Genomic DNA, 12,998 nt, shown 5'->3' on the forward strand with positions numbered 1-12,998 from the left:
GGAAAAATCAGTTTCCCGTTCCCGACAAATTGTATTCGGTAGGTTAAGAGAAGAAATATTAAACTCTCATCTCTTAACAGTGACGGACTTTGAAACACTTTTCATTTAACATAATATTATGTTGAATTCTAATGACTGTATTTTTCGAAATCAAGACACAGGCTGAGTGGTTATACAAAACCATTAACAATTTAATAGTACTTAATTGAAAAGGGCTAATTTTACTTGTTTAAAAACATACACTATACGTTTGTCTTGTAAACGATTTGACACTCCCTTTTATTCCAGCCTCATTCTAAAACGGATAATAAAACAAGCCTAAGGAATGCTCTGTGATTAACACCTAATATTCCAAGGCTGTATCGACCTTAAAACTGTTTGATAGGCATCAACAATTACATGAAAAAAAAATTGAATATTGGACAGTGCTGCATCTGCATATCTTGCAAAAAGGCAGTATTCTAACGAAATTTGTATCATTTTGTGATATTTAATTTCGCCATTGGTGTCTCCTGACATATACACATACGTTATTATGCGTTTCTTCTTTATGAAATTTACACAGATAAGAGTGGCTTATAAAGCTACTTCCTAAAATGTTAAATACATTTTATTTTCTTTGAACATGAGTTGTTCAGTTATGTTAGTGTAGGCATCTTTAAAGCGTTCCAGTGCATTTTGTAATGGATTTGAGATCATATCACTCTAAAAAAAGTTACAGCTATCGTGTTCAAACATTTTACGCTCGTTAAATTAAATTAGGTGATGTATTTATATATTTTGCTTGCAGTTAAACAGTGGGGCCTCCGTGGCCGAGTGGATAAGGTTGTTGACTTCAGATCACTTGCCCCTCATCGATGTGGGTTCGAGCCTGGCTTAATAAATGTCGATGGTTCTACCTTAGTGCCCGCTCGTTATGGAATATTGCACGAAGGGGCACCTGGGATCTTCCTCCAACATCAAAGCTGGAAAGTCGCCATATAACCTATAATTGTGTCGGTGTGACGTTAAACCCAACACAATAAATAAAAACGAGATTCAAGGCTTAATGTACCTAACGTGATAATCGATAAACATCTGATTCGCGGTGAACTCTAAAATCGTAAATGCGTATCACTCACACTTCATAATATTTTTTTGTGCATTCACACATATGTCATGGAAGGTATTCCTGATCTTGTATTTAATCAAATTTTGCTGCTGTTATTATACATGATTTTTATACTAATACAAAAACACTTCAGAAACCATGTGTATGAATTATTGGTTCAAGTCAAATGCAAGTTTTCTGACGTCAATTCAAGCCATCCCCGGATATAACAGCTTTGTTGACTGTCTAGTGCACTTGACATTCTTCAGGAGATGTATTTTCGCGGAAAATGTATGAAATACGGGCTAATGTGCAATTTGTTTTACAGAAAGATTGTTTACGTGTTTTACAAACTACGTGAGTTTTTTTTTTACAAATTGTAAATACTTCCTAGAACTCTCCAAATTACTTTTGTTCCTTTTTTTTGTTTTAAGTCATTCAAAAGTGATATTTGTTTTTAGTCGTTTCCCTTGGACACAGACGGTTCATTTATGATATGTGTCGATATCATGTACATAAATAGTTCTTTAGTATCTGACAGGTGAATTTAAGAATGTATCACATCTTGTATTTTCACTGTGAACGAGTATCAAATATTTAATTCGACTATTAACTCAAATCATCGATCGATTATGGAAGAGAATATCCGCCAAAATGTTATGTATCTATAGGACAATTGCAACAAAGCTACGTGACATGCTTATTCCTGAACGTTGCAGTCTCGTTTGTCGTGTTTACTTCGTCTTGTTGAATGTATATAAGGTTATGTTTCTTCAATGCTACCTAGTCATATCCACCAAAACTTTATGTATCTATATGACAATTACAAAACATCTACATGACATGCTTATTCCTGAACGTTGCAGTCTCTTTGGTCGTGTTTACTTCGTCCTGCTATATTAGGTTATGATTTTTCAATGCTATCTAGTCATGTTAATACCTTCATTCATCACGCCTTTTTATGCTTAGCATTCCATTGCTCATTCTTCTTACTAAGTTTCAGATCTATCATGCATGTTACCCTTTTCATGTGTGTCCTACTTTGAATTACGGTCATTCGTTCGACTTTACACTACAATATATTTTGCTACTTTCTTTCTTGTTGGTTTCCCCTAGTGGCTATTTAACTAAAACTATAACACATAATGATTTAAGAAGCAGCTGAAGCCAAGCACTACAATGAAACAACAATGCACTAACATGGATGGAATTAACACATTAATAACCGTAGGACAAATAATAGCTTCTCCCTACTGAACAAAGCTTTCATGACGTGCTATTCTCACGAATGCGCGGTACACCTGAAAGAAAGGAGGGAAAACAGACTCGTAAGTATATTGTGTTAGTGTCTATGTTATATTATTTAATACATTGTCTTCGAGTTTGGCGGCAATTCGCTTCTGAACCTAATCTGCATGAGTGTTCCTGTAGCATTTTTCGTTTGGTATTTTTGCAGGGTAGCGTTCAGACTTCAGTACCACTAGACCTTCCCACGAGGATTTCAGTTTTTAAAAGTGGCTTCAGTTTATTTTTTCACATTAATGTCTGCAGACATACTGGGGACAAGCTAGACTGGCATCAGTTAGAGAAAATATCAGTGTCAGTATGAAGAAACTAATATTATTACAGATTATTTGATCTCAACAGACTTTGTAAGTCTAGGAAAAAGCACCAATTGGGGTTAGTCAAAATAATTTGACGTTCAGATTGTTTAATATTTGTGACAGGGCAATCTAAATGTCAAAACTTTGAAGGACCAAATGATGGAGGAATCATAACTCACAGTACACAGTCATATATAAAGGAATTGGTTTTATCGCTTGCGCATAATGGCGTGTAGACACGGAAAACGTTAATAGTGTACAGTAAATACATAGGTTTAAATCACTAGAAAATCCATAATTTTGGATATTATTTGATAATTTTTACATAAATCTATGAGGAATTGAATCCCCTTTCAATACAATGTATTATACATGTAAGTTTTATTTGAATTTATGGTCAATTTGTGACATAATCGGCATATAAACCTCAAGCATGTAAAGCTTTGGCAGTGATAAAAATTTCATCGGAAATTGCTTCCACTATTTTGGTCTTTCGAGTGTTTGATGCGAGTGGGAATATTGCCCATATAACAAAATTATCTCAATATTTCCTAGGATCGCGTTAAATTCGTTGGACTACTATTTGGGTATTTTACAACAGCCGTCTTAACTGCTGCTTATCAGCAATTATTCAACAGTAGCTAATTGGAAAGTAGTTGGCCAATATGTGTCCAAATTACACCATGAACATGAGTGCAGTGAAGTTGAAAGAAATTTATTTTCCATCAATGAATGTAGAATAATAATTATAACAATAATGATAATAATAGTTTATAGTATTGTGCTTAGGTATTGACCTTGCACTCATGAATATTCTATATGTTTTCATAAATTAATTTTCGGTGCCCAGACCTAAACAACGATTTAACTATTGAAAATCCAGTTCATACCATCATGTATCATGTGCAGATATAGCTAATAATAAGCTATGCGGACAAAGCGTCCTGCCACTTATCTTAGGGTTGTGTGTTTGAGGCCTCTGTATGACCAAATTGTTTTTGTTTTTTATCTGTAAAAATATTTAATCTATTTAAATAAAAATTAATTCAGATTAAATTGAATTTATCTGTTAATATTTTTATGTCTACTATTTTAGCAGACGGAAAATATTAAACTGACAATGATTTATCAACGAAATACTCTAGTATCCATCGACATCCTTCTGCGTACAAGTCTGTAAACCGTTCTACAAAATGTCGTTTAAAATCTTAGGACTGGTCAAGTATTCCTTCATTCAACAGACAATTCGAACAACTGTTGTTAACAACAAAATTGAAATGTTTCATAAAATAGTGTAAAATTGATACAATTACAAATACAAATACATGGAATTACAAAAATGGTTTGAACTGAATTCGAACCCATGGCAACTTGCTTACAAGTCGGAGAGCTTACCACTACGCCACTGTGCCAATGGTTAACTAAGGCGCCAAAAAATGTTGGTTTCCGGTATCCCGGCCTACCCTAAATTTTTGGCCCAACCCTAAATGTTTTTTATGGCCTCGGAGAGTATTTTTTTCAACTTTTTAACAAAAAGTTGCAAAACTGCCTTTTCTATGCTTTAAACATGGTCAGTGATGTTAGAAATCAACTTACTGATGCTTTAAAGGCATTACCCCCTTATTTGTATTCATTTCGTGACACAAAAAAACCCTAAACTTTTTGGAGCATGTTACCGGAATCATAAAGTTTTTAGGCCTTAATTGGTTCTTTTGATTAATGTAGATGTTTTCATGACACCTTACCGCGTTCAATTATGAAAAGTCCGTATCATAATAAATAGTTCTTGTACTGAAGAGTAATTAAGATGTCCATCGTAATCACTTGACGGTATCAAAAATTTAATTCGATATAACTCAAATCATCGATCGATTAGGAATAGATACCCCGCCAAAGTGTTATGTCGTAAGGAAATTGCAACAAAGCTAGTGACGCTTATACGAACGTTGCAGTCTCGTTTCAGGTTACTGTCGTGAATTATATTTATTAAGTCAATATCACTTAATGTACTAGTATACAACAAAATTTAATGAAGCGTATATACAATCAAACTGTACTGATACTTATCCTGCTAAAGAATTTATTTTGAACTGGGATATGCTTTATAGTTATTGTTAGCATAATGCTTAGTTTCTATTAAGTTAATCTATAATGCAGTTACCCTTAATGTGAGCATTTGAAGTATTCTTACTTAACAAATATTGTCTTCATGATGGTTTGCTCCAGTGTGTTTTACGGATGTACTTAACATAATGTACATTTGAGCTAGCTTAAAAGAACAATGTTCCTACTAAAGAAACACATGCATACAGGATGGAATTACATTAAAACCGAGGCAAGGTATAGCTTCTCCACTGAACACAAGCTTTCATGACGTGCTATTCACAAGGCGTACACCGAAAAAAGGATGGAAACAACTCGTAATATATGTGTAGTGTCATATTTATTATTTATATGGTCGTGAGTTGGCGGCAATTCGCTTGAACCTAAATCTGCATGAGTTTCGTACATTTTCGTTTGGTAAATTTTGCAGTGGTAAGTTAAATAGTACACTAACTTCCACAGATTCATTTAAAAGGGCTTCAGTTTATTTTAAGGTAAGTCTGCAGGACATACTGGGGGTGACAAGCTAGATGGCATCAGTTAGAGAATGTCATGATTCAGTTGGAAGAACTAATATTAAGATATGTTGATCTCAAAGACTTGTAATAGGAAAAAGCACAATTGGTATCAAAATAATTGACGTTCATTGTTTAATATTTGGACATGGGCAATCTAAATGTCAAAACTTTGAGACCAATGATGAGGAATCAAACCACAGGTGAAGTCAATATCAACGAATGGTTTTAACGCTGGCAAATGTTAACACGGTAAACGTATAGTGAAGAAATACATAGGTTAAATCCACAGAAATCTAATTGTTATGAACTAATATGTGAATTTTTTAATAAATCTATGAGGATGAGTCCTTGGCAAGACAATGTATTACATGTAAGTTCATTGATTATGGCAATTTGGTGACAATCGGCATAAAACTTCAATGATGATAATAAGCTGGCAGTTGAAAAAATTTCATCGAAATGTCAAAATATTTGTCTTTCGAGTGTTGAGCGAGGTGGGAAGTTGCATATGACGAAAATATTAATCCTAGGATCCGTTAATTCGTTGACTAGTTTGGGGTAATTTACACAGCGTTTATAATGCTGTTATCAGCAATATCAAAGAGCTATGAAAGCAAGTTGGCAAATGTTCAAATTACCCAGAATGGTGCAGTGAAGTTGAAAGAAATTTATTTTGCGATAATGATTAGACATAAAGGAATATAACTATGAAATAATCGTTTATATATTGTGCTTAGGTTTGACACCACTCATGATGTCTAATATTGTTTATAAAGTTATATTCGGTCCAAACTAATCAAGATTAACTATGAAAATCTGCCATACATCATAGATACTATGTGCAGATTATAGCTAATAATAAGCTATGCGGCCATCACCAGGTACTGCCACTTATCTTAGGTTGTGTGTTGAGGCCTCTAGACCCAAATTGTGTTTGTTTTTATGTAAATTTTACTTAAATAAAAATAATTCAGATTAAATTGAATTTATTGTTATTTTTTGTTGTTTTTAGCGACGGGAAAATTAAACGGGGACAATGATTTATCAACGAATAACTCAGTACCAGACATCTTTGGGTACAGCTTAACCGTTCACAAAGTTGTTTAAAATTAAGATGTCATTCTCATAAACAGACAATTCAACAATGTTGATGTAACAACAAAATGTGAAATGTTACTAAAATATGTAAAATGATACATTACAATACAATACATGAATTAAAAAGGTTGACGAATTCGAACCTGCAATTTGCATTACAAGTCGAGACTACCACACGCAATTGTGCATGGTAACTAAGCCCAAAAATGTTGGTTTCGGTATCCGGCCTACTCTAAATTTTTGCAATCCCTGATTTTTTATGGTTGGAGGAATTTTTCAAATTTGAATAAAAGTTGCACAACTGCCTTTTACCTATATGCTTAAACATGGCATGAGTAAACAACTATGATGCTTAAAGGCCATTACTCCTATTTGTATCATTTCATGCACTAAAACCTGAAACTTTTGAGGCATGTTAACGAATCATACTTTTTGAACCTTAATGGTTCTTTTGATTAATTAACTGTTTAGCATAGCACCGTATCGCGAAATAACGAAACGCCGGAAAGGATTGGCGAAGATTACAATTAATGAGTTCGTCAATACTTACGCACAATTTATATAGGGATAATAAAACACGGGTAAAGTGAAAACTCCCTAATACTTCTATTGCCAATAATGAAAAGTCATACCTGCAACAGTGATTTTACCATTTTGTTATATATCATATAGTTTTTGTTGGCAGATTTTTAAGTTTGGAGGGGGTATGTGTAGCCAACTACAGGTATATGTTGATAAATCGGTAGGTTGATTGACTGTATGGCTCAGTTGCTCAGTGGTAGAGTGCTCACACAGAATGCAAGAGATGCTGGGTTCGAGTCCTGGTCAGGCTACAATTTTTTTACCACGTGTAATAGTCATTGTCCTGTGAAAATTCTTGGCTTGGCCGGGACTGGAACCCACAGGACCGTTCACTTACTAACAGGACGGACACTCAACCAACTTCTACCAAGCCCCAGAGTCACCTGTACACAAATGAAAAACCATTGAAAACATGTCATAAAGCAGACATAAAACCAACAAACAAGCCACAAAGTCAGTTGTAAATCGATTTATCACCATATAGCCAGGGCTCATCCTAGAGGGCGATTTGCAGGGTGGACACGCCTTACTGACTCAGATTTAGACATATGGATTGTAGGGACACATCAAAGTCAGATGTATACATAACAGTAGAACTTGAATATATACAATGGGTCACTGCCCTCCATGCCCCCTCCCCACGTTCCTATGGGCCTGTTAATGCTTAAAAAACTTTGCCTGAAACCAGTGCCAAAGGGAAAATTTAGTTGTCCTAAAAATCATGTCAAATGCCGACACAGTACCAGCAAACGGCTCAATCAGTCCTAAGTGGAGAGAGATTGAAAATTAGCAGTGATTTTGCCATTTCTTTGAAACCCTGAACAATATCTGATGGTATTAATTTATACATAGATATACATGTAAATGCATGTAAGTTCGAATTCAGTATGATTGAGACAATTGCAACATATTCTAGTAGCGCATCAATACAACTAGTTTGAAGCAAGACATGTCCTAGAAAAACTTTGTAGAGTACAAATGAAAAAGATTGGCATACACAGTGACAGTTCATCAACATTGATGTCATTAAAACATGAAATCATGATATTTGTTATGTAATATACCCCTATTTATTTCTATTTTTCAGACGATGAGTAACCAAATAAGAGCAGCAGAGTTTCTGAGAAAGGCGGCAGAGGCATTAGACGCTGAAATATCTGCTACAACTACCACTACATCATGTAGTACAGTTACAGCTCCATCTACGATTGGATCTGCAATAAGGAGTATTTTTACCCCTTATAATCGGTCAAATTACAGGCCAGCAAATCCTAGAAACAGGACTAGAAGGGAACCGATATCATACTGGTCCCACAGATTCTGTTTGTTGGCGAGTTCAAAACAGGTACTGAAACAGTATAAGACATAAATATATTGAATTATCCAGTTGATCTATGTCTATGTAGATCTAGATTTGTCCGGGCTGTTACTTGGCCATTCGTTAAAAGACCTTTATGCTCACTCCATTAAAAATGTTGGAAGTGCAATGTTATGCCTGTTCATGAATGTGTTGTCAGTGTATTAAAACATCGTGTCCACGTTTAACTTCATGAAGTGAAGGATTTTGATGTAACTTGAAACAGTGGTTCACTGTGATGAGACAATACCTGGGTTTATATATCAAAGGTCAAGGTCTCAATTAGAAGTCAAACATTAAAAATCGGACTGGTCATGTCCTGTTCATAACATCTTCGTGCACAAAAGAGTTTTGAAATATCTTGGCAGAGTTGTACACCATGATGAAGTGTGTCGCGCCCACAAGATCAAGGTCTGTAGCTTAAAGGTCAGGTCTTACTCTGAGGTCAAAGGTTAAAAATGGGAGTGATTGTGTCCATTCCATAACTTCTTCATGCATGGGAGGATTTTTAAATAACTTCAATCAATAATTAATGATGAACAAGCGTGTTGTGGGCAAGAGGTCTGTCACTCTAAAACAAGGTTACAAACTTATGTCCTGTATCTGTTTCAGGGCCTCCACTGCCATTTGCCAGTATAGCCAAATGCTACAAATTCAAAGAACTGGCTACAGATTTTTGACAGTGGCTACAAGAATTTTATTAAAATGTGGCCAAATTTCAACAATTCGGCTTCAGTTTTGCAGTTTCTCTCAAAAAGTGGCTACAACTTTCTGAGGCCCAGTGGAGGCCCTGTGTTTGAAGCATTATCCCCCTGTGTAACTTAGAACAGTTTTGTTAACATTTTGTATGCATGTATTGCACTGAAACGTTGTGTCTTCAGTAAAGGTAAACGATATATCAAAATTCACTGTATCATGATACATTAGTCTGGTGATATGCGTATCATATCATAGGCCTGTTTCACGATACTGATAATAGCTAAACAAATGTATCATTTTTAACAGTTTCTTTAACTTTTTTTCAAGTGCAGGAACATTGATTGTTTTTCACTTTGTCACATTGAATGCTTACTTAGGGTACTCACTTTGTATCGCGATATGTACCATATCGTTGCATCTGTATCCCAGTATGTATTGTATCGTGAGACTTATTATTGTACTGTTACACCCTAGTCTTCAGGATGAGACAACACAAAGCTTCAGGCACAGGTCTCATAACTGTACCGTATAATTGTTTGGAACAGTTGCAACTTGCTTTTGAACTGTCTGTCTGATTATTGTTTGGACAATGTCTTTTAAAAGTCAAGCATTCTTGTTCTTAATGACAGCTCTTGTTATTCATGGAATTATTTGTCTTTTTCCTTATTGATAAGACTTTAAAATATGGATAAAAAAGTCTTTAGACTGTTACAGGGCCAGGGCTTTTCATGAAGAAATTGGGAAGAGGCCTTGGCCTTTCAAATTGGGAAATTTATGCACGATAATTGTCCATTTTGCGAAAAAATATCAGACAGTAGTAAACACTGAAAGACAAATTAAATTTATCTCCCCTGAAACATGGACTAACTAAAATCCAGGCCATAGAACATATTAACTGATTAGACTAGTAATGCGACACACATGGTTCTGTGCGCTGCTAGGCTATAGTGAGACAATAAATGGATACCAGACAAACGCTTCCTCTGGAAATACTAAAATGTAAACAAAATCTTAACCATATGTTGGCATGACTTTGGGAAATATTACATTGCATTTTGGGAAACAACACAGCTGGGAAAAAATAGTATATTTTTGGATTGGGAAGTGGCCTTATATAGGCCTCTGTTATATTAGGATGAAAAGTGCTGAGGGCAGTGCAAAATACCAAGTGCACAGTCTTTTAGATTTTCTTGTTGGAAATAATTTTCTAACAAAATAATATTTTTGTAGATCACAGCACCTACAAGAGAAGAAAAGCAGGAGTTATATGATGCTGGCCTTGGTGAAAAGAAAATAACTTTTATAAAAGATAGCTACCCAGAGAGTTTTAAAGCAAAACTTGAAGAAGTGTACCCCAATTTGATAGGCTGTGGTGGCTTTGAATTGCTGCGATCAAACTGTGGAAGTCGTGTATCATTGGAAGTTTTAAAAATGCCTTCCACAGGGTTTACGTCCATTTATTTGGCCAATGAAAGTAATTTGGGTCAAGCCCTATGCTATATAAGGCCAATACAGAAAGATCTTGAACTGCATATAGGAAGTACACAGGTAAATGATAATCATATCCATAGATGAATCATGTTGATATTAATGTTAAGAAGTAAATTGAAACTTTCTCTAACAATAAATGGAAATATTGCTGTTTATTAGCAATGCATTTTTGCACATGTATATATTATGTAATAAAAACCAGGTTTCACTGTTCAAACACCATTTGTGACATCCTCTTCAGCTTATGAAATATGCTAATGAAAGCTTTTAAGGTCTGTCAAAGTATTCAGTTGGTTAATTTAATGCCAGGTAAGCTTATATTTTGGTTTCATTTTTTGGCTTTATAGCAAGAAGATGTAGTTAATTGACCAAAGTAATATGCCAAACTAGTTATTTGTGCTGCGAAATGATACAAATGTATAAATTGGGCTATGAAGCTAAGACTTTCAAAAAAAATATTGAATAAAAGTATTAAAGTCAAAATAACAACCGTAAAAATGCATTTTCTGGTCATAATTTATATTTTCAAAATCAGAAAACTGATACCAAATTTATATATGGGCTTACCAGGCATCAAAATTTATCATATTAGTATGTTTACAGTATTATTGAATGACTAACTTATTATGTCTCCCACACCACTGTGTGGTGGGAGATATATTGATTTACTCCTGTCTGTGTGTGTGTGTGTGTGTGTCCGTCTGTGACAAATCTTGTCCGCACTTTTAAGTTGAACATTTCTCATCCTATCTTAAACATAGTTGTGTTTGTCAATAAGTCTTCGGCCAAGTTTGATAACTAGCCAAATCGGCCCAGGCACTTCGGAATTATGGCCCTTGAATTACTAAAAATCGATGCCAGTATCCTTTAAGTCATTGATGCATGGTTGATGCCAGTATTGGCACTCTAAGTCATTGGTGCATGGTTGTCTCAGATACATAACTGCAGTTGTGGAAGACATGTGATTTTCTCAAAAGCAGCTCTAGTTTATACATCAGATAAGTTAAATAATGATTAAATTATAAGTGCGGGGTAAGAGGAAAATTGTGCAAAAATATCATAAAACTTGATAAAACTCAATTGAGAAACATATGGGACCAGGGTTATACTGTGTAATTAACCCATGTTTCTCAGGTTGGTGTGATGTGTTACAATACTGATGACTTCAGCATTAATTATGCTTGTGATTTTTTTTCTAGGAACACTCGGAGCCTACAGAATCTGATGTAACAGAACAGTGTATTGATTGCAATCAAATGATACCTTTGTCTTCACTGAGAAGCCACAAGGAAATTTGTAACAGGACACAAGTACATGTAAGTGTTTTCGGCAGGTGTTTTGCCATAAAAATGTTTTGGTTGAACATATCCTGCTCAAGTTTGGCATATTGGTATACACATTACACAATGCTAACAATGAGTACTGCTAGCAAAGAAAAAAGATGAAAGAAGGAAAAGTTCCAGGTGCCATTTCGTCGTCCATGCGTAAACTTTTGCTTGTGACCACTCTAGAGGTCAGTAGGTCAAATAATAGAAAAACCTTGTGTCCTCTCTAGAAGCGACATTTTTCATGGGATCTGTATGAAAGTCGGTCTGAATATTCACCTTGATGCTATCTAGATCAAGTTCGAAACTGGGTCAACTGTGTTAAAAAACTAGGTCAGTAGGTCTAAAAATAGAAAAAAACTTGTGACCTCCCTAGAGGCCATATTTTTTAATCGATCTTCATGAAAGTTGGCCAGAATGTTCATTTTGATGATATCAAGTTCAAGTTCGAAACTGGGTCACGTGCCATCAAAAACTAGGTCAGTAGGTCAAATAATAGAAAAACTTTGTGACCTCTCTAGAGGCGATATTTTTTATGAAAGTTGGTCTGAATATTCATCTTGATGATATCTAGGTCAAGTTCGAAACTGGGTCAACTGCGGTCAAAAACTAGGTCAGTAGGTCTACGTCGTCCATGCGTAAACTTTTGCTTGTGACCATCTAGTTTAAGATCCAGCCTTGAAATTTGGATGACATGTACAGTTTTGCACACCAATCTTCAAACTGTCTTTCGGTGACCATAAATGTGACCTACTGATCTACTTTCTAATATTTTAGCATCGGTTTGCCATTTGAAACATGTGGTTCAATATACTCAGGTGAGCGATTCAGGGTCATCATGACCCTCTTGTTTTAAATAGCCCTTTGGTGGCAGTTTGGCACTCTTGTTGTTTGTTGGGGTAACTATAGTTATGTGCTTAAAATTAATACATGTAAGCACCAGAAAGACAGATTTTACCAAATAAGATTTATAAAAGGAAAGTGATACACAGTCATTGAGGACACTAGTTATTACAAAAGTGGCGAGGAATGTTTTGTCACTAATCCCAGTTTATTCTTTTTGTTTTTGTTTTTTATATCAGTTTTCATAACTTAATCAGCAGTTATTAATGCCCATTGAACATTTTCAAC

The 12,998-nt window shown here is 35.0% G+C and overlaps 1 protein-coding gene across 1 annotated transcript; it reads left to right on the forward strand.

Moving 5' to 3' along the window:
• The first annotated feature begins 2,327 nt into the window (after nucleotides 1-2,327).
• On the forward strand, nucleotides 2,328-12,958 carry LOC123545143 (uncharacterized). Its single transcript, XM_053550501.1, has 5 exons — nucleotides 2,328-2,418; nucleotides 8,083-8,340; nucleotides 10,282-10,599; nucleotides 11,742-11,858; nucleotides 12,950-12,958. Exons 1-5 carry the CDS (start codon nucleotides 2,359-2,361, stop codon nucleotides 12,956-12,958), a joined length of 762 nt encoding a protein of 253 aa, XP_053406476.1. The 5' UTR covers nucleotides 2,328-2,358.
• The last annotated feature ends 40 nt before the right edge of the window (nucleotides 12,959-12,998 follow it).

The sequence above is a fragment of the Mercenaria mercenaria genome, chromosome 9 (genome assembly GCF_021730395.1).
Source record: "Mercenaria mercenaria strain notata chromosome 9, MADL_Memer_1, whole genome shotgun sequence".
NCBI classification, from domain to species: Eukaryota; Metazoa; Mollusca; class Bivalvia; order Venerida; family Veneridae; genus Mercenaria; species Mercenaria mercenaria.

Coding starts and splice junctions, on each gene's coding strand:
- LOC123545143 (XM_053550501.1), top strand. CDS start 2,359: ATGACGTGCTATTCTCACGAATGCGCGGTACACCTGAAAGAAAGGAGG. Junction 8,341..10,281: donor TGTTGGCGAGTTCAAAACAG/GTACTGAAACAG, acceptor ATATTTTTGTAG/ATCACAGCACCTACAAGAGA. Junction 10,600..11,741: donor TGCATATAGGAAGTACACAG/GTAAATGATAAT, acceptor TTTTTTTTCTAG/GAACACTCGGAGCCTACAGA.